Raw genomic sequence first — 21,310 nt, forward strand, 5'->3', positions numbered from 1 at the left:
CTCTCCGCTGAAACGCTCATTAATCGTCCACTGTGCTGTCTGAAAGCTTAGTTCAGAGGCGAGGCAGGAAGAAAAAGAAGGAGGAAGAGGAGACATCTGTTGTTAATTTTTACACAGTGAAAGGCATTGTCTTGGGATTGAACAACAACCCAGATTGTGATATAAATATATATAAATATATTTAATTGTTATTGTTATTTTTCCAGCATCACTGAGTATTTGGGTCTGATTTCTTTCTAATTGTTGCTTTTCTTTCTTTAACCTCCTGATTTCATGGAACTGTAGCTGGCGGTTGTTTGGTCCTGTTTGAGGAATGTATTTACTTCCTATCATTACACTTCTGGGAAAATATTATAATTTTCACCCTGTGGGCTCCTCTGTGAGCTGTCATTAGATTTAAAATAACCACCAAGTATTGATACCACCAAGCTGTTACGTAAAGGCTTTGCTCAGAGCAATGTCAAGGAATACAAATACAATCTGGGAAAGACCCAAAGCAGATTACAACCAAATAGACCTCAGTAGTGCTTAAAATTCATGATTTCCTCATTTTTCATTTCAGTCCTAGTTTTCTGTACAGTTAGAAACTCCAGCTACTGATTCAGTTCAGATTTTATTACTAAGAGAGGAAGTGTGGTTTTGCTTTTGCACCCAGGCTCCACACCACACCGACGCTAACTTAATAAAAACATAAGGAAATGGTTTCAAATGCAACAACAGCAACACGAAGAATTGATCCATAAGACGAATGAAGATCCAATGAAGAGGCAGTTTAAGGCGCGTTGCAGCACAGAGCTCTGCAGAAGCACACAGTGAAAACATTTACTCTCAGTGTTCCCACGTTTTGTTTTGTTTTTTGCTGTGAAAGCAGAGTGCCAGCTCAAAAGCACAAAGGTTTGATCACATCAAGGTGACAGCTGTAACCTCTCTTTGCCACAGAGCCATCGGATATTATAATTAAAAGTCACACACTTCTAAAGTCCTGTTGTGGGACTGAACGGTACACATCTGGGACATAAAAAAAAAAATCTAAAGTAAATCTCTCAGCAACCTCAGAGATAGAAATAACTCCATCTAAAGCCAAAGGAAACTTTCAGAAGTATTTAAACCCCCACAGCTTTTTCCATTTTTTTTCCCCAAATACAAACTTCAATGTATTTTATTGCAATTTTCAAATATTCAAAGTGTTGTGCTTTGTGGGCCCCTCCCATGTAGAGCCACTTTTCAATGCACGTACAGCCGTTTGAGTACAGGAATGTCAGGAGTCTTGAACATCTACAGACTGCAGTTTTTGTGGAAATTTTTCTTTGGGAAATAACTTAGGTTCATGGAGAGCAGCTGTGAACACCAATTTTTGAATGTGAACAAAAAAATGATGAATTAAGCTCTGGACTTTGCTAGATTTTGATTTTATCTACATTGTTCTATTGGAACCGTGGTCACATGTTTAAGGCTGAAAGATGAATCTCCACCCTGGTCTCAACTTTTATATTCTGTCAGGTTCTCAACCAAAACTTACCCAAAAACAGCTACATTTGTGTTGAAATTAAGTTACACTGTTTACTAATTGGGTGATTTATGGAGTCAGTTGAGTGAACTTGATTTTATTTAGCATGTCAGAGTTAGAGGGGCTGAACAGACGCACGACATGCACCATTTTCTTTGCACTTTACGATATTTTGCTGCTTTTTAGTGGTTTATCACCTAAAAACTGAAAATGCCTTGGTTGCAAAAGCACATCAGTGAAAGCTATTTCAATAAATGAAATGATTTCTCATAAGTGAAAAACAATATGTTCTGATTTACCTCTTTCTCTTGATCCTCCTGGTTTTTTGGGGCTCTGCAGTTTATGCATATAATTGCTTTGTGCCAGAATGAAAATAGTGCAGAATCAAAAATTAACACGCTTATTGATAGATGCTTTATTTGTGAACTGCTCTGGTGTGAGCTTTACCCTTCGAGCATCTGGTCTTAAGTGGGTTAAAGGGATTATAAAGCTGAACCGTCGATCTGCAGCTCGCTGTTTGGGTAGAAAAAGATCTCGCGTGGCTTACATCCCACCTCTGCCACTACTGGTTGAGAGGAAACCAGAGGGAGGTCTCACTCTGCTGCCATTTCAACTGCAAACACCGATCAACTATAACCAAATAACTTTGGACAAATTTACACTTTTCAGTTTTAATGTCGGCTTTACGCATTTGCAGGAGTTTGCTTTGAGGTTGTTTGCACTCAATCAAGAAAATGTTATATGTGGAAAATTCATCAGAGCTGGCAGGTCACTGGGCTTTGCAGTGCAGCAAGAAGTAAACGCAGCAAGTTTCCCAGAACAGAGAGGAAGTCGAAACAAAAAAAATGAATACAGCCACGCCAGGGAAAAATGCGCCTGTATCCATCACCTTTTTTTAAATTATTTGTTTCATGTGTGTATTTTAAAAGTTTCAACAATCAGAAGTGTTTTGAACAACTTGCATAATTTATTGAAAGACTCCAGATTTAAATGTACAGGGAACAACATTTTAATCTGGTCTCAGCCTAAGGAGATTCTAGTGAAACAAAAATAAATAAATAAATAAATAAATAAATGAATTAAAATGTCAACTGTTGCACATTCACAAATAGAGCAAAACTTTAATAGATATAATATTTCTCATATTGTGATTGAAGAATCTCTGTTCAATGTGGCTCAATTCCTTCATCTTAGTACCTCAAGTTTTTGGACTGTAGATCAGAAAATGTAGATTCCTCAAGAATAATTTTGCACATGATTTGAATCTTTGAATCTGTCATGCACTGCAATATTTTCCTTCCAGCACCTATACTGCCCATGGTACACGGGAAAACATTCATTTGCTGGACATGCAAGTAAGAGAAAACTCATCCTAATGTTTTTGCAAGTGGCTGTGCTGCCACCCCGATTGGCTGGCACCCTGGACAGTGAGCCATGTTTTCCATATTTAAAAGAACATTGAGTATTTTCAGTTTGTAGGCGGACATTATATCTCGCTACAGTCAAAAACCCCGAAAGTCTGAAAGAAAACCAGAATTGATCTGCTGTTCTAAATGTAAAGAAAAAACACCTGATCACTATAAACACTAAGTTCTTGATTACTCACTCAGTTAAATGATCTCATCTCACCTATCAAAACAGAGACGGTTCGAGTAAATAAACTCGAAGATAGAGTTACAGAAAATGCCTCATCTGTGACTCCATTATCGAGTCCGTTTCACAAGATGAAATATGACAAGGATGAGGATCTGCTCTGTAAACTGAGTCGGGTCATGTGGCTCTGTAGATGTGAGGAGGGCTCTCAAAAGATTTCAGGGTTGATCTTCTGGAACCGTCATGTGAATACCACCGGGTGGAAAATGACAGATACGACTGACAAAAACGTTCAAAAAGGCAAATAAACGTGATGGTTCAGCGGCAGCATTGACGATCCTCGTCCTCACGTTTCTGCTGGTTTCTCCTTCTTCCAGCCTAAAGTGTTGTTCAGAAATGTTCTCTCTATAGCAAGATTTAAAAGACATTTAACTAATTATGCATTATAGGTTGTTCGTGCATGCTTCATTTTCCTTTTTGCAAAAGCTGAAAGAGAAATAAAAAAAAGTAACTGGCAAAGTCTAAGAACTCAGCCAAAGTCTTCAGTGAGTAATATCAAAATACTGCCTTACAGTTTTTTTTTTTTAAGTCCCCCCCCCCCCATCATGCTCAAATTCAGATTTGTTCAGTTCAATTTTTATTTGCTTGTGCAAAATATCCCCTTTTCTATATATTTAAAAATATTTTTCTTCAACATTAACTCTGCCCTGATTATTGGTCACCAAGCCGTCCAGGTTTTGACTGACAAGATGGCTGACTTGATCTAGTATACAAGTATTTCAACTGAGGCAACCAAACAGAGTGCAAAGGCACAAACTGCAAAAAAAACATTTAAAAACTTTAGAATATACTTTCTATTATCATTTTTTTATTATTATTTTAGCTACATTTATTAGGAACACAAAGTTGTTGATTCTAGACCTCCAGCAATGTTGCAAAACTTCTCTAAAAAGATATTGCATGAGTAAATAAATATGTCCACCTACTGAAGACACTGACACATTGTTGATAAGCTTACGCAATGTTGTGGCAAATTTTTTTAAATCCTATATTAATTTATATGCTGTGCTTCCAGAAAAAAAAAATTCTAAGGTATATTTTAAGGTGAACTTGATCAAACGAGAGAGAAGCAGTGGTGACCAAAATAAGAGGGCGTTCTATCTGAAATAAACTCTAGAATACTCTGCTGTTAAGCAGTAGGAAAAAACCAGGAAACATGACTCAGATGTGTTGTCTTTCTGCTAAACATTTTTAGCTCATGCCTCTTTAATAGACTTTAAGAAAAAACATCTTGAAACGTCACTTTGTTTGTGTCAAACTGTGTTAGTCACAAAGAAGTGGCTTGATTACAAACAACTTGTGACAAAGTGCTTAAACACCAAGCTTAAAACGGGTCGCCTTAAGGGCATCCACTCGTTTCCTGTCTAACTCTGCAAAATAAAGCCGCCAGTGCCACAAAAACCTTTGAAAGAAACTGCTTCTTTAATCGGTTTTCACATTTTGTGATGTTATCACTGGGAACTTCTGTGAAATTTATTGAGATTTTATGAGCCAGAGCTACAGAGCGTGGTAAATTATTGTGAAATGACGGGAACATAATGCAGTTTTGACATAGGCATTCATTTGTATTTAGTCCACTGAATGAAGTTTTATAGTAGTTAAAATAGTACGTTATACAAAAATATCCCAAATTTTGAACATCTCAAGGAGTGTTGCTCAATTCGTTGTCTAAACTTTGAAAGAGGTCGACACAACTGCAAATCTACTAAGAAATGTCTGTCTGTTCAAACCAGAAAGGCCGAGAAAAGAGAGCATTAATCGGGGAAGCAGCCAAGAGGCGCCCGGTAAGTCAGGGGTGAGAGTCTCTGTTGACAGGACATCTGTTGATCATGAGTCATTTACTCTACAAAAGTGGTTGTTATTTAAGAGTTACAAAAATAAGGCCATTTTGGGGCGAGGGGGGAAACAACCCAAAAAGAAGTTTGAATTCAATCTTTTGACGAGCCGTAAAGAGGACGCAGCAAACATGCAGATAAGATCTTTTTGCCTACATGCAAAACATTACATTTGGCAGAAAGCCAAGACTGCACATATATTATCACACCACAACACAGTGGTGGCAGCATCATTCTGTGGGGATGTGTTTCTTCTGAAGGGAGAGAGATGCTAGTCAAAGTTGATAGGAAGGCTATTATGGAAGAAAACCTGTTAGGGGTGATGTTATGCACTTTCCAGACACATAATGGCATTTTATAGCATAAAAATGATGTGTACATCAAGCATGGCTTAAAAAAATTTGTCTTCCACTTGCACCAGATGCACTAGCCTTGTAAAAAAAAACAGCCCCTTGTTCTGCACATGGCTTCGTATGGAGAGTCTGGACCCTCTGCTACTGAGAAAGATTGCTTGCTGGAGGCGTGGACACTGTTGATGTCTTAAATTTTACCCAACCTAATGTTTGGGTAATCCTCCAGTTCACCTATATTAAGCTAACTGGAAATTACCTGCGCTCTAAACAACCATCCATGAGGCTCAGGACAGGTGTTTGATAATTGCTACTGCCGCTAGTCTGAAGGAGCTGAAGGCACAGTGGAGGGTGCTTTTGCCTGTCGATTAAGGCACTGAATATGTAAGGACAGTGTTGGCATTTTAATTTTTTTATTTTTTGTTTGGATTAAACGACTTAACAAATAAATGTTTCCTGTAAAAACGGCCAGAGTGACACCTCTTGTTAACAGAGGATCTGTGTTACTACAGCTCCCTCTGTGCCTGCTCCCTCCCCTCCCCTCCCTCTTCTCTCTTCCCCTCCCACTCCACGCTCTGAGATCAAGCCTCTCTTCCCCTCTCCGAGCCTTCACTTCAGTCAACATGGCCACACTTGTAACCTCCACCAGGTTCACAGACGAGTATCAGCTGTACGAGGAACTCGGAAAGTAAGCGACCGACAACAACGCTGCCGCTGCTTTTCTTGTTGCATTCACTCTCTCTCTGTGTGTGTGTGTGTGTGTGTGCGCGTGTGCGTGTGTCTACACGTTTTCCTCCTCTGTGCTGCTGCCGCCGCCGCCGCCGCCGCTGCTGCCATTGTGTGCGCTTTACTTAGTGTTGACAGGGGCTGGAATGGGTCTGTCAAAAAATAAAACAGGGGAAGGCTGCGGGCGATCTGCCGTGCAACAGTAAGCTGTCAGCGGGCTCCCGTAAGCGCTGCAGAGGCTTGTGTTTAATCCCGAGTGTGCGCGTTTTTTTTTTTTGTTTGTTTTTTTAAGGTGCAAGGCGCCATTGTGGCTCTTTATTAAAGGTGAGGAACACCTTGTGTGATTTATCTGCAGGTAGCACGCCTCGATACTTGGTTTGCATTTGCCCCGTTGTCTTGTGCCATCTTCGCTCAGCTCTGCTTCTGTGCATTCCCAAAGCAGCCTGCACAAGAGTCACGATTATTATTATTTTTTACATGTATATATATATATATATATTTTATTTTTTTTTATTTTATTTTTTTTTTGCTGCAGTAAGATTTTGGTGTTTGCAAATTGCAATGCTTAGAAACATGAAAGGCGCCACTTTAGTTGCAGCGTATGTGCAGGCAGGGCTACAAAGCCACTTTGTAACATCTTATCTCTAATAAAGCTGCTCCACCTACCAGCACAGCATGACTTTGAAGGAGGCGTCCGTGCAAACAAAAAACAAAACAAAAGAAAAAAACAAATGTGGTCAGGCTGCGTAGATAACTGTTACTTCTACCTTTCACTGCAGCCCCTCTCACATTTCCTTCTGCTTTTCCGGTTATGCACTAACAGACCAAAATCCTAAACCCAATAGGTACATCAGAGTGTGTTTAATATGAATGCCGTCCCTCTGTAGGTGAAAATTAAGCATGCCTGGCTTTCAGTGTGTGTGTGTGTGTGTGTGTGTGTGTGTAAGTTCAGCAGTTGTTCATGTCTGAAGTGGTCCTCCTCACTGCTCTCTCAATCTCTCCGTCTCCAGGGGGGCCTTCTCCGTCGTCCGCCGCTGCGTCAAGAAATCCACCGGACAGGAGTATGCTGCTAAAATCATCAACACCAAAAAGCTCTCCGCCAGAGGTTAGTGTGAAGTCAGTGTGAAGTTTCTGCTCGCTGACGAGGTGCTAACGGTGCAGCAGCTCAGCGGAGCTGGGTTTGTTTCCTGGAGAGCAGCGAGCCGGACGCAGGCGTCTTCCACTTGAGAGAGGAGATTCCCTGAAAAGCTGGGGGCCACTTGGCACGGCCCCCTCATCCACCCCCCGAGGTGCTGCGCTTTAAGCCTTCACAGAAAGAATCATTGGATTTTGGTCTCTTGTCTGCAACCACTTTTGGGGGGGTTGTTATGGTTGGTGTGCAGCAAGTGATTGCACGTGCTCGAGCCTGAGCTTCAGATATCCTCAACTACCGTTTTTGCAACTTGTGACAAGTTGTGCAATCTGCTGATGATCAGAAATGTTTTAAGACGAGGTTTGAATAAAGACCGACTTCCTGATTTTACACATGTTCTCTAGGTCTTCTGTCATCTCATTTAAAAAAACAACAACACATTGACCTTGATTAAATAGTAGTTCTTGACAGCAACAGATAAAACATCTAAAGTAAGTTTCAAGAGTCTCTTCACAGCCACAACTATCTTTGTGGTTTGTCATACTGATTTTTGCTGATCTTTAGTTAAAGTCCTGTCGATCCTGACTGAATCCAAGTGTGTTTGTTCTTGTTTAGCGTATTAAGGCCAATATTTAAAAAAATATATATACAAATTTAAAACTGCAGGTTATCAGACATAGATCCGTGGCTGGGAAAAATTGGAGCGTCTTCAGTTGTTGATCCACATTCATATGACACAAGTGGCTAAAGCAGAATGAAAACTGGAACCATTTAGTTATGGGGGGAGGGGGCGAAGTGCAAATGTTTATTTCTTTTTAAAGAGTTATTCCAAGTTCTGTCGGTGAAAAAAAACAAAAGTGAGGTGCGTTCACTGATGTAGGAACAGTTTATGTATTGGGCGCGCTTCTAGTGACAAAGGTAAAAAAGGCAAAGCGAGATCCCATCCTGTTTGTGCTCACAAGGCAGACTCATCAGTTGCAGGAAGTCGGTGACATCGGCCAGTTTAGATTAAATATGGCCGCCGTGCATTGAGAAAGTTCCAGTAGTTCCACATCAAACCTGTCACAAGTAAATTCATTATAAATTTCCATTCTTGAGAATGTTCAGCCTCTGTTTAAGTGTGTCGAATTCAGAGAATGCTTTGTGGTCGGCATGTATTGCTCTGTGGTGGTTAAGAGACGACAGTTGCTAAAGTCCAAGAATATTTGAGACCCCACGGAAAAACGATTATTTTAATAGTTCACACACCAAACATGTCCTAATGTAATTAACAAGCAGAGTGAAAATTGTCTTAGCATTACCAGAGAAACATTTACAGCCTTACTTATTTCCACTCTTGGCGGTACAGCCAATCAGTGCCAAGGAAGATAAGTGGTGCTGCTGGATTGGCCGATTTGAAAACGCCAGTCAATAGTGTGTCAAGTAGCTTTGCGTCTAGATAGCACAGCTCGCCAAGCTGCATCCTGTTTTAAGTATTTTAGATGAACCCTATGGAAAAAAAAATGTGAATAAAGGGATCTCTTATTTTGGTGTCACGTTCCACAGAAACAGTTTCGAATAGGCGAATCCACGAATATTGAAGCATGACAGGTGGGTGTCAGCTGTAGTCCTACAGGTTTTCTGGTTCAGACATGCTCGACTCGGGTTTGATGTCATTCCCAGATCTGAACTCTGACTCCCAAACAACCCGGACCTATCATTTACTTTTGGTTATAATAAACTTTATATAAACGGAATTAGAACTGCAAGGATAACGGCCTACACCCCCACCTTCTGGCAATAGTAGGCAACCAGGGTTGTTAAGGTTAAAGGTCGTGAAAAACATTGGAAATGACTCATTTATAGTCCAGGCAATACGTATGTAGGCAGTTGTGTCTCAGCCACACAGGTGTGACGTTAGAATGAATGATGGCAGTGGCAGGATTAGCAAAGCATAAACAAATAGTAAATGTCTCATTTATCACTAGTTATGGCATAAAGCCATGAAGATGCTGTATGGTGCAAATTACTTATTTTTTCTTAAAGCATATAAACTATCTCTTGACCCCAAAAATAATCATATGAATATTAACATAAGGATTTAAAACAAAAAAACACTGTAAACTAACTGAGACTAGACATTTTGTAGTTTGCTATTGTTTTTTGGGGAATGGGATTTATTCAATTTAAACCTTGTCACACTGGACTTTAAGTTAATATTTTTTACTGTGATGAGTAATTATTACAAATCAGGGCGGTCACATTTAAAAAAAAAAAAGTCACAATCTATGTATACAATATTAGACGACATTGGCAAAATTACTAGACAAAAAGTGCATTGCCATATTCCATCGTTTGTTGTTTTGTGTTCTTCTGTGCTATCTCTTCTGAGAGATGAGCAGCCTGTTGTGTTGCAACAAGTTTTACCCATTGTCTTTAATTAAATTAATTTGCATTTGTAAATGTCGGACTTAAGAGCCGGAGCCCCGATCTGATATTATCTGTGTCAATCCCAATATTGGAAAAAAAAAAAATCTAGATTGGGTATCGCTAATATTGTGCCCAATCCATCATAAGCGCAGCTCTAATTAGTGTAATGCTTTGCTTTGTTCTCGTGCTTTATTACTTATTTTACATTATATTCAGAATTCCTAATTGCGCTTTCTGAACCATTTGAAAGGTTGGCTGCAGTTTAATTTTTACATGTTTGACCAAGGTAGTCAGCGTATTGTCTCTGTTTGAGTTTCTCTATTATTTATTTTGCATTGCGCTGACTGAGCGAATTAAAGCTGTTGTTTTTACATGTTTGTGAAGCCAGTGGTGTTTTTAAATGTGCTGTACTGCCACAGAGTTCCCAAGTACATTTTTTTTTTATTTAGTACATTCGGTATCGCTCGATGCTAAACCTCTGATATCGCTATCGATATCAGAAGTGAAAAAAGTGGATTGGTGCATCTCTAGTTTTTTTGCGTGTAAAAAAAAAAAAAAAAAAAAAAAAATCTGATCAAGATTAGAGACAAGCACTTTGATGCATAAATATTGATAGGATAGTTTGCTTATTAAACTATTGAGTCTATCTGAGAACCTGCAGGACTTTGTCTTTTTTTCCTATAGTCTTGAGGAAACGTCATAGAAATACTGGAAATCAGTTTTGACTTGGGAAATCCTCTTTGGCGCATCTCTGAAAATTACCCCTCCGTTCTGTTCATTTTTGGCTTGTAGCTGTAGGAACCCCATGTTTACATGTCTTTGCGGGAGGTAGAGCGGCCGGTGGTGGGAACACATCCCTGCACACAGCCGTGTAGCTGCGCAGTTTGCCTTGGACTTGGTCGTGATGCTACTGTGTTTCCTAACACTTGTTACGTCAGAGAGTTTGATATACAACCCAGACTGTGTGTGTTTATGCCGTGCGGTGCGTGTGTGTGCGTGTGTTCACCAGCAGCAGCAGATAAACGCATATTCAAATACCACCTCCTGTGTTTTGGTATTTGCAGCAGATTTGTTGTCGCCGTCTGCCTGCTAAGCTGCGCGTGTGTCACAGAGTCTCATCTGCCATGTAGCCAAATCCAAGCATATTTAATTGTTTTGGTCAGCATGCGCGTTTGTGTTTGCACATGCATCTCACTGCTCCTCCTCAAGTCTTGGAAGTTTGCGTGTTCATGCTACATACTGTGTGTGTGTGTGTGTGTGTGTGTGTGTGTTTGCAGCATGTCTGGCCCGGTAAACATCAGAGCAGTCCGCCAAAGGCTTGACTGATGATGTGAGCTGCAGATTAGGGCCATTTCTGAACCGATTGGGCTGCCCTGGTCTCCGGGGAGCCAGGCTCTTTCCACGCCCATGCGATTCTCTTTTTCCCTTTTAAAGCGTTTTTCTTCCGTCCCTCTGTGCTTCTGTGTCTGTAAACAGATGATTGATTTGAGCAGGGATCTATTTTAAAAAAAAAACAACAAAAAAAATCCCCTTTCACCAGCCCATTTGACGGCGTCTGCATGTTGACGCTCGTCCGGAGCCTTGCAACCCAGCGACGGCGGAGGTGAAACTCTTGGCCCAATTGGTTGTCTGGCAGAGAAACTCGTATCTTTGTGGCTCAATGCGTCAGTTTTTTTTTCTTTGTGGTCACAGATCTCATAAAAAAAAAAAAAACTTACTAACAGATGGCAACTTTTTTCTCTTACATGCTACATTTTTATGTTTCTCACATCATAAACGTTGTTATATTTAACCACGCAGAAATGCCTATGTGAGTATAGTTTCCTATACTGTCCTTCGGTGCACAGGGCTCATTCATTCACACTGCAGTGATGTGAAAGTGACGTTGAAGCATGCATCCCTAACAGATGCACCAATCATGCTTTTTCTTCCTTTGTAGCAATTTCTGTTTCCATTCCTGAGTCTGTCCTGCCGATTCCGATTTTATTATATATTTTTCTTTCTAAAGTGTGTAACACATAAAACTGACAAATGGGCTACGGTTTCTTTTTTTTTTTTTTTGATGAAAGTGTTATTTTTGAATCCAACAGAATAAAATAACACTCACATGCCATCGGCTGGTGAATTTCTAACCTGTAAACGTGGCTACTTCTGAGTTTTGACGCATTCAATGAAAGCAAATATGTGATTATTTTGGATCTATTGAGGATTTGTTTTTTTTTTACTTTTACATGTTGTCCTAAATTATCTGATGTAAGGGTGTTTGCAGTGGACAATAACAAACACGGCTATAGAGAGCTGAGCAATAAATCAATAATAATATATGTTGTGATCGACATGTGATCAGTATTAATAAATAATACCTGTTTACTGTACAGTTCACAATCAAACTCTTGATTCGGACCAAAAAAGCGAACACCAGTCTGCCTAAAAACCCAGGTCTCGATTCGGTTGAAGTGAATTCTGGTGCGGCTCAGATGCATATGTGAACGCTAAACGGTCCGTAGACGGCTCCAAAAGCAGGAAGCAGGCTGTAGCGAAGGGCATTCTGGGTAAATACAACTAAAATAAACGCAAAGAGTCAAAGATGGAGGAAGAAAAGCGTTAAAACAACCACTAAAATCCACCGCTACTCTGTTTTCATTTGTATTTTGTGAAGGAGGAAATTGTGCTCATGTCTTCTTCTGAGGTTTTCATTTCCTTCAGTGGTTCTTGGTGCAGCGCCACCACAGGCGAAGGGGGTGTAACAGGTTTGTCAATTAATTTCAATGCAGTGTTAAAGTGAGTGGCAGCAGCTGAAATCGTCACAAATGTGGCAATTTTGGTCTCCAGTCAAACCGAGTTTACCGGACAATCAGGTGTGAAAACACCCTTAGACGTGTCCCTGGTTCAAATGAATCAAATTGCTGAATTACTTCCTCAGTATGCAGTCGAGTTCTGCTAATGAACTGAATATCTGACTCAGGTGTGCTGAAGCAGTGATGCATCTAAAAGTTGCAGGACATCAGCCCTTGAGGCCTTGATTTGAGAACAACTCTGCTGTAGGGAGGAAAATGTTCACCAGCTTAGCTGAGTTAGCCAAACCCTGCACAGGGAAAATGCCTCAGCAGTCAGATGGACGAATGATTCATTAAGACATGAATTACTGCCTCTGCTCAAGATGAGTCTAGTTTTTATCTTGTTGCATCCTGCCTCCTCGATTTAGTAAAGATACAAGGTGTTGAATATTTGCGTAAGACGTTACCTTCGAGAAGTTCATTTCATTGGGTGTTAGTATGAAAAAAAAAATCCTGTGTAGGTAAAACCAGATTTGCGATGTGCAAACCTGCTATTTATTACAACAGCTTGATCCAAATTTAGAGCAGCTGGTCATCATGAATCATCATAAAAAAAAAAAAAACAAACGTCTGCCATCATACCAGATTTTCTTTTTCTCCTTTTGGGAGAAAAATAAAAGAAAAATGTCCGCACCTTCATTATGCTAGCAACAGAAGCTGGAGGTTCACAATGTCGCCTGTAAATAAACACACGCAGTAGCTGCTCGTGAGCTCCTTGTCACTGTTTGCAAACACCGAACATACTCTATATTAGCTCCGATAGCTTGATGTCTGGGCAACTTCAGGAGGCCGTCTGTGCCTAAGAGGGCTGTGTGCGGGCGTGTGTTTGCGTGTGTGTGTGCGTGCGTGCGCGGGCAGGATTAAGCCCTCATTCTCCGCGGCTCAGGGAGAGCATGCTGATGGCGAGGTCGCCGATTATGGCTGGGTCATGTGGCGTCACGAGCATGTGCGCAGCCGCTGCAGCAAAACAAACATGCGGCGCGTTTCCGGTTGGATTTCACGGTGGGATTTAACTGTATTTATTTCTGAAACGGTGTCCAGGCTAACCTGCTGCTTCATTTGAATGCTTTCTGGATTTTGACACCGGTTAGCTCTGGCCCTCACCCTGCCAAGTTGTAGTGACGTTTTCACATTTAAACCTCACAGCGGGGGAGGTGACGCTGTGTTTTTAACCTGCAGGTCTGTGGAGGGGAAAGGGTAGCAAACCTTTCATTACAAGTTTTATTTTTAATGTTTTTTCTTGTTCTGTATGAAAGTCTTGCATCGCTGCTGTAGATATGTATTTTTTTTAGCCTATAATGACAAGTGATCTCAAATTTAAAGAAAATCTGCCTGGTTCTGAAGCCGAATAATCTAGCATTTCACAAAAAATAGTATTTGGACATGTCCGTGTTTAGGTCACAAACACAAATCACGCAGCTACTGCATACAGCTACTCACTATATTAACAGGTTAACTAATTCTACGTTTCACACAGTGATGGCTTTAGCTTCATCTTCCAGCAGTACGATGATTATTCTCACCTTGAGGCAACAGTGGCACTGAAGAAAATCCTAAAGAAGAGCTGGGATTAGAGCTGCTTGGTGTTTTAGTGGCTGATGTCTTTCACTTGCTCGTATTAAAAATTGCTAAAAATAAAAAAGTATATTGTTTTCTCACCTTGTCTTTGTGGTGACCCATGATTTCTGGAGGCAAAAAGTGTAGAAACAAAGTAGATTAAGATAAAATGTCAGCGATCATTAGTGTGTACATGCCAGATTCATGGTTAAGATCTTAATCTTTATCTTTTATAGAAATTCAGTATAAGCAGGAAGTACAGATTCTTCTCTGCTCTGTAAAAAAAGAAAAAAAATGCAGTTATATCGTCCTTACTTTGATACTTTCAAGAATAAAACTTTGGAGGAACTATAGGGGAAAAACCGCAAATGTCCATATATATATATATATATATATATATATATATATATATATGCTTATAATATATGTAGAAATTGAGCCATGAAACACTATTTTGCCGTAATTCAAAGGAGACGAGGAATTAAAACAAATGTTACAAAGTTTATAGTTCAGCTTGTGACAATCCACCAGATGATTTTCAGATTCAAAGGAGCAGCATGCTGAGGTAACCCTGAGAGAACTGCAAGTTGTTCACAAGCTCCATACTTCCTGAAACGATCCATCAATAACCAAGCTGCAGTTTGTCACACTACATATTACACAATAAATGTGTCATAAGTTGCTCTCGTCAGCTGTGTGACCATGGGAAAACTCTTATTGTTCTGATGTATGGCACTGGTGAAGAAATTGTCATGTTTTTGTTGTTTTTGTTTTGTTTTTTTGTCTGCTTGTTGAGCTTCAGCTCTATATCTGATTTGGCCAAGTTTGTTTGCTTCCCACTCCTGAAACTGTGTCTGAGATTCAGTAGACCTTTGGGCTAGAAAACAAAACAAAACTGGTTTCAAGAAAAACATCCAATAAGACTGGAGACGTGCTGCTACAGGTAGGAGCGTTGGAACGTTGGCTTGATTATCACGTCGATGAAAACACTAAACGCCACTTAGTGGGGCCGCAACGGGTTCGCAGGTCTGGAAACCCATTATGGTGGATGATATGTTTCCGTCTGTCCCAGTATGTGTGGAACAAATCTAATAAGCCACAACATGTGCTGCGTATATGACTTTTTTTTCACTTGTTAATCTAAACCTTTGGACCTGAGCTTTATGATGAGTTCATAGGTCATGTGATGTCATCTGCTACTTCCTCTTTTTTTTTTGAGTAAATGTCTCATTGAAAACTCACGAAAAGTGAATCCAGCCTTAACCAGAGGTGGCGGTAAAGCAACCATAAACCACAACGTGTTGGCAATTTGGCAGCCCCGCTACTTTGCCCTCTTTTGACTTATGACGCCGTCAGGCACAGAAATAAATGTAGGTCACCAGCATTTGCAGTGTAGAATGGACAAAAACCCAAGGAAATGGATGCAAATCTGCCCCGTATGCTGGCTGATCTTTGCTGTCAGACAGAGCTTTTATTTTATTGTAGGCAAGAAAACTCGAAATCTGCAACACATATTGTTCCAGGTTGCGATGTGGTTTTAGACGAGGCCTTCTGATGTGAAGATAAGAAACCGGGATAGGCTGGCGGCACTCATCCTACTGCTGAATTATTGAAGTACACGCTGCTTTCCTCTTACTGCACACGGGCAAGAGTTTAAGATTGGTCCCTCACGTTGCTTTTTTTTCCTCTTTTTTTATTTTTTTTAACTTCCATTCCTCAAGCAGTTTTCCTTCATGTCTCGTTTCATCCTCAGCGTTCTCTCCTTCTCTCTCCCTTTCTGTTTTGTCTTGTTCTCCTCCCTTTGTCTCGTAATCTCCTGCCCTCTCCTTCTTCTCTCCGAGCCGCAGCATCACAGGCCACACAGGCGAGCAAGCCGTTTGTGTGTGGTGTTTTTTTTTTTTGTTTTGTTTTGTTTTTTTAGTTTTCAGCCTTTTTGTGCACTCTCTCTTGCTGTAGGCTCACTGGCGAGGGGGCAGATAAACGTGGCTGTGCCGCGCTGTCAATGTTTAATGGGACAACAGTGAATATTTAATGATTGAGAGAATGGTAGAGCTGGATATGGAAATGGAAAGATGTAGGTCTGGACACGGTCAGGGCTGTACAACAGTCAGTGGTTCTTCTCGTCTTCCCACAGGGTGGAAACATTCCTCCTTCATCAGGGCGTTTGATAAAAACAAAACCTCTGGGCTTTGCAATACTCTCCTAATGACCTGAAGAAAAAGACAACATAAATAGAAAGTTAAGTTTAGACATCACTTCTCATCATGTCCAAAATAGAAATTTTAAAATGTCAAATTAGGAGATTTTGTCAACATCGGCATCACCAAGTGTCGATCACACACACACACACACACACACACACACACATCAACAAAAAAATTACAATCTTCACCAGCTCTGCAGAATGTGTTGTATCAGAGTTAATATCTGTATCTCTGATCATGGAATTAATGAACATCTTGGTTGCGATATTTGTATCACAAGTGCAAATGTATTCAAATTATGCATGTCAGGAATATAACTGGCTTTAACTGCCCTTGATGCCAACACCTGATGTAGGTCTTTAGAAGCTCGTCACAATGGTAAGGACACCGTGACGAGGGAACGGAGTCGTAATTATAATCTACATCGTCTTTTCAATATTCAGTGTTGGTACACTTCCTGCGTCCTGATTCTGAAGTTTACTCACACAAATTTACCTTCGATCTAATTTGAGATTTTAAATCTTTAAAGGTTTAACACATAATACCGACAGCATAGGATAAATTGATGAAGGCTCTTGTTGTGAGGTTTTTTTTGTTATGTCGATATTTCCTATCTGAATCTGCAGAACAACCACAGCCTGCTGCTGAAGTTTGCATGTAATTTGTAGCTTTTGAATGAGGGCATTTAAAGGGCTATTTCACTTTTAACGTACCTTTACAGAATCTAAGTCATCTTTTAATCAAAAGCATATCTCTGTTAACAGAAGATGACTAAAATATATTTTAGAAACTTCTAAAATAGTCCACATGTACATAATGAAACCTTGTCTTAAACCTTTAAAATGTCTTGATTGCTTTTAGATGGTTGATGACACAAAAAATTAGTTTTCACAAATATAAAAAAAAAAAGGACGATTACAAGTCAATCACCTGACAGTCTGACCTCTGAACAAAAAGGGGTCAATTATCAGGGATTATTTGTTTACCATGTGTGACATCTTAAAGTCTTTGAAATTAAGTATGTTTCTCATTATGGAGATCATGAAAGTTATCAAATTTGAATGGAGAAAAGTCCTGACATCATTAGTAAACATCCCCATGTGATACAAATAATTATAAAGTGGTGGAAGCTTTTATAATGGTTTTCTGAGAACTGTCAGCCTGATGGAGATAAACCTATTGGTCAACCATGTCAACTCAACAGGGCAACTCTAGAACGACTTCCTTCAAAATCAGAATCTCAAACTAACTTTCATATCCAGGCCTTGTAATAATTATAATGATGTCATCAGACAGACCCACATTTCTATCCACCTGCAGCTTTGATTAGACACAGCGGTGGTCATGTGCGCTGTATTTATATGTATACATGGTGACGTGTTCAAGCTGTTTTGGTTATTATCTGCAGCATAACGCCGTTTCCCAAAGGCAGACTTGTTTTCATAAAGATTATTCATTGCAATAGTATCAAGAATGAAATGGCAATAAAAGCAGGCTTTGCTCACGGGAGAGGCATCCAGCCGTAATGTGACAGTCAGAGTTTGAGTCGCTTCGTGTTCGACGGTTTAATCTCTTTACGCCGAGCCTGGGCTCATATTGAGACGCTTTGCATTTTGTATTTCTTTATTGTTTTATTATTTATTTATTTATTTATTTTATTTATTTTTTACTGCCATGCCTCACGAAGGTTTACCTAAAGTTTAATATGATCCTTTCCTCTGCGGTGGTGTGTCTGATGCATCTATCTAGGTTTTATAGAAGCTGAAGCAGCTTTTAATCAAAATTAATTAGCATTTTAGCATCGGTGACAATAATAAAAACAACACTACTAAAAGCAACAATAAAAATAATAGCCTTTTAATGTGCTAAAATTTATTTGGTGGTCATATACATGCAGAAGCTGAAATAATTTAGTCTATAAATGAAATTGTTGAGGCTGTAAATAAACATAATATCCTAATTATGAGTAGTTTTCTGTGAGTTATTCTTCTGGTGCTTTTCTTTAACTGCATATCAGGTTACATACTCTTTAAATTTGGTTACGCAGAGTCAGCAAGTCTAGATTAAAATTCTTCTAATTTTATGTCTTCCTGAGATCTGGAGCACATTTGCAAATACATCAGAGGTGTGGACTAATAATAGCTTGCCAAATATTTATTTAGCTTGCCTTTTTTTTTTCTATTTTGACACATTACAAACACAAAATGTAATGTATTTTAGTGGGATTTTATGCAATAGATCCACACAATGGAGGGTATCAATTTCCTCTAACAGCTGCTACTGTTGTGCAACGCTGGTGGAGACAAACCCAAGTAGAGACTTTGATTTCATGTTTCTGTGCAGAGCAGTTCAAGCTCAGTCAGGTTAGATGGAAAGCAGCTGTGAACAGATATATTTTAATAACAGCCACAGATTCTCCATTGGATTTCGCTCTGCTCTCTGAATGGGCTTGTCTAATATAAACTTCTGGCTGTATGTTCAAGGCCGATGCCCTACGGGGAAGGCAAACCTCCACCACAATGTAAAGTTGTTGTGTTTTTTTTTTTGCAGGTTTTTTTCAAGGATAATTCAGTATTTTGTTCTGTTCACAGTATTTAACCTGCAAGTTTTTATATATATATATATATATATATATATATATATATATATATATATACTTGTGCCTTTTGTTATTTGTTTTTCCCAGCTCCTAGCCAAGCAGTGCATTTCCATGATAACTGCTAATTTACATTTCATGCAACAGACAGCCAAAATTGCATAACATGGTCACGATATTCCCAGTATGTCATCCTGCAGGATTTAATGCAGTCAGATTAACTTAATCTTTTCAGAATCCCTCTCATAGTTGGTAATGTCAACATAAATGTTTTTCATCTCCAGCATCTGTTACTTTTTCGTTACAATATCCAAAAGCAACACTGAGGGAGCTGTTGGCTTATTACGTCAGATTCATAGATTCTTGCCAAAAATTATTAAATAAAGACAACCCCCCCCTCCCCCCCCCAAATTGATTTTAGTCTTGTCTTGATCTGAAGAGTTATGAATTATATTTTTTGACTCTTGTACCTGTTTTGTTGTCTTATTTTCCATCCACCTGTCCGTCCGTCCATGGAGAAGACATTAGATACATGCAGTGACATTAAATGATTGTTGGTTTCAGTCTTTTGCCTGAAAATAAAAAATGGATGCAGATTTACGTTAAAAACCTCACGTGAAATCACCATCAAGGTTGGAGAAATATTTGACAAGATGAAGTGAGATGTGGAGAAGCTTTTCTTTTTTATTATTTTTTTAGGAAAAAAAAGAGAAGAAACTAAATGAAAAATATAGTAAACTTTGCCCTGTTATAGTAACCTCCATCTTTGTCAAGTTTTCTTTTTCCTTTGTTCAGTAATTTGTTCATTATACGAGGGCTACTTTGAAAACCAGATTATCTTGTTGCTGTTTTTTTTTTCCCCGTTTTGTTTTTTTAACCAATGCATTTAAAAGTCGGTGTAAAGTACAGACAAACCCATTTAAAAAATGGAATAAAAAGACCCAACCCACACAGAAACACAACCCATCAATCTGTTTCAATATTTGCTCACCTTTTGTTGCCATTCCCAGTTGGTGCTCTGCAGAGAGCAAAGCTGTTTTCCCAGGAGGAGGATGTTTAACCAGACAGACACACACACACGCCCACAGATCATCGCAACTTCACACACATTGTGCTTTTCTGTTTACTGGCCTCTCTGTGATGTCTGTTTAATAGGAACAAACGACACCTCGCCTCGCCTCCACTTAGATCTGCTCTGAAGCTCCAACAGCTGATAATGAATATGCTCAGCAGAGTCGAGTGTGTGGCGGCCACATTATTTGGTTGAAAGTGTTCACTCCCGCAAACTGGCGCAACCATCAGCTCGGTGGGTGCTTTTGTGTCTGCTTCCAATGTTACAATCTGAACAGCCTGTTATATTAGGAGTCTCTCATTCAGGTCTCGCTGCTTTTATGCACTTCTGTGCCAAAAGTTTTTTTATGAAAGCTGTTTTGAATGAAGAGCAGCCTCCATCTGCTCACCGACAGATAACATTTAAAACGATCTGAGGCAATTTCCAAGGCAGCCAGATGTCTGGTGTTTGCAGTCCTGCAACGCTGCAGGATTGTTGGGGATTGAAATGCATTTCATTTTTGCAGCTGTTTAGGCTACGTTTGTTAAATTCTTACATTATATTTAAGTTGGTATGTAGCAGATTTTAACCTGTGGGCCATGTTTTGTCAGCTGCAAGTAATTTTGTCTCGGTTCAAGTTTCAAAACGGAACGTCAAGGTTGAGTTTGTCTTAAGCTGAGTCTCAAGTCTTTAAGGAAAAGGTTACAGTCAGGTTTTGAGTTTTTCTCCCAGTCGCCAGTCTCAATTTTTTTAGGGGCAAGTCCAACTCGAGGCTTTTAAAGTCTTTTAAAAGACTTTTAAATTCAAGTTTTTCTCGGTTTACATCAAGACTCAAGTCTTATATCACAAATACAATTTAAATCTCAACTCTTTAAGGGGAAAGTCTAAGTCAGGTTTCAAGTCTTTTGCCCCAAGTCAGAGTCTAGTCTCAATTTGTTAATGGAAAATGTCAAGTAATGTATTTTTATATCAGTTCATATCATGTCTCACATATATTTGACCCCAAGTCAAGTCTAACTCAAAATCAAAGATCAAGTTTTTTAGAAACAGTTGCATGCTAAATCTTAGATTTTTTTCTTTTTACATAAAATCAAATCTTAAAGCTGCAACATGCGCCTTTTTATAAAAAAAAAAAAGTAGGGAAAGGTCTTAGTGCTGTCAATCAATCTTGTGAACAGGCTGTATTAGTGACAGAGAAACGACTAGCCTAAGCATTCATGTCAGGCTGCGCTGTGTAAAAGGTGTAGCGCAGCAGAGAAAAAAGCAGTGCAGATAGTTTGAGCAGCGCATACATTAGCATGTTTGACAGCACTAAGACCCTCCTCCTGGCTCTGATTGGTTGTTACCGACCGAGAGATGTGCATTTCTTCAGATGGCTGACATTTTTTTTTTTTTTTTTTTTTTTTTTTAAAATTCTTCCCGGGTTTATATTTGTTTAAAAAAAACAGGGGTT

The 21,310-nt window shown here is 39.4% G+C and overlaps 1 protein-coding gene and 1 long non-coding RNA gene across 22 annotated transcripts in view; one reads left to right on the forward strand and one right to left on the reverse strand.

Annotated features, from left to right (window-relative positions):
- Positions 1-357: 357 nt before the first annotated feature.
- On the reverse strand, positions 358-16,805 carry LOC106959363 (uncharacterized). Its single transcript, XR_001427333.1, has 3 exons — positions 16,093-16,805; positions 14,602-14,604; positions 358-372 (listed from the first exon to the last, which is right to left on the reverse strand). It is a non-coding gene; the product is annotated as an uncharacterized LOC106959363 (long non-coding RNA).
- Positions 5,889-21,310, forward strand: part of camk2g2 (calcium/calmodulin-dependent protein kinase (CaM kinase) II gamma 2) — a 69,877-nt gene continuing 54,455 nt past the window's right edge. For 11 of the 21 annotated variants that reach the window (XM_015051892.1, XM_015051893.1, XM_015051895.1 and 8 more), the window contains exons 1-2: positions 5,891-6,033; positions 7,082-7,176. In XM_015051892.1, the coding sequence (XP_014907378.1) occupies positions 5,969-6,033; positions 7,082-7,176 (160 nt within the window). In that variant the 5' untranslated portion in view covers positions 5,891-5,968. Of the gene's footprint in view, positions 6,034-7,081; positions 7,177-21,310 lie in introns of all 21 variants that reach the window. The other 10 variants (XM_015051884.1, XM_015051887.1, XM_015051882.1 and 7 more) reach the window with 2 other exon arrangements.

Source organism: Poecilia latipinna, unplaced genomic scaffold (assembly GCF_001443285.1).
Source record: "Poecilia latipinna isolate Pla-1442-1.1 unplaced genomic scaffold, P_latipinna-1.0 Scaffold1073, whole genome shotgun sequence".
Lineage (NCBI taxonomy): Eukaryota > Metazoa > Chordata > Actinopteri > Cyprinodontiformes > Poeciliidae > Poecilia > Poecilia latipinna.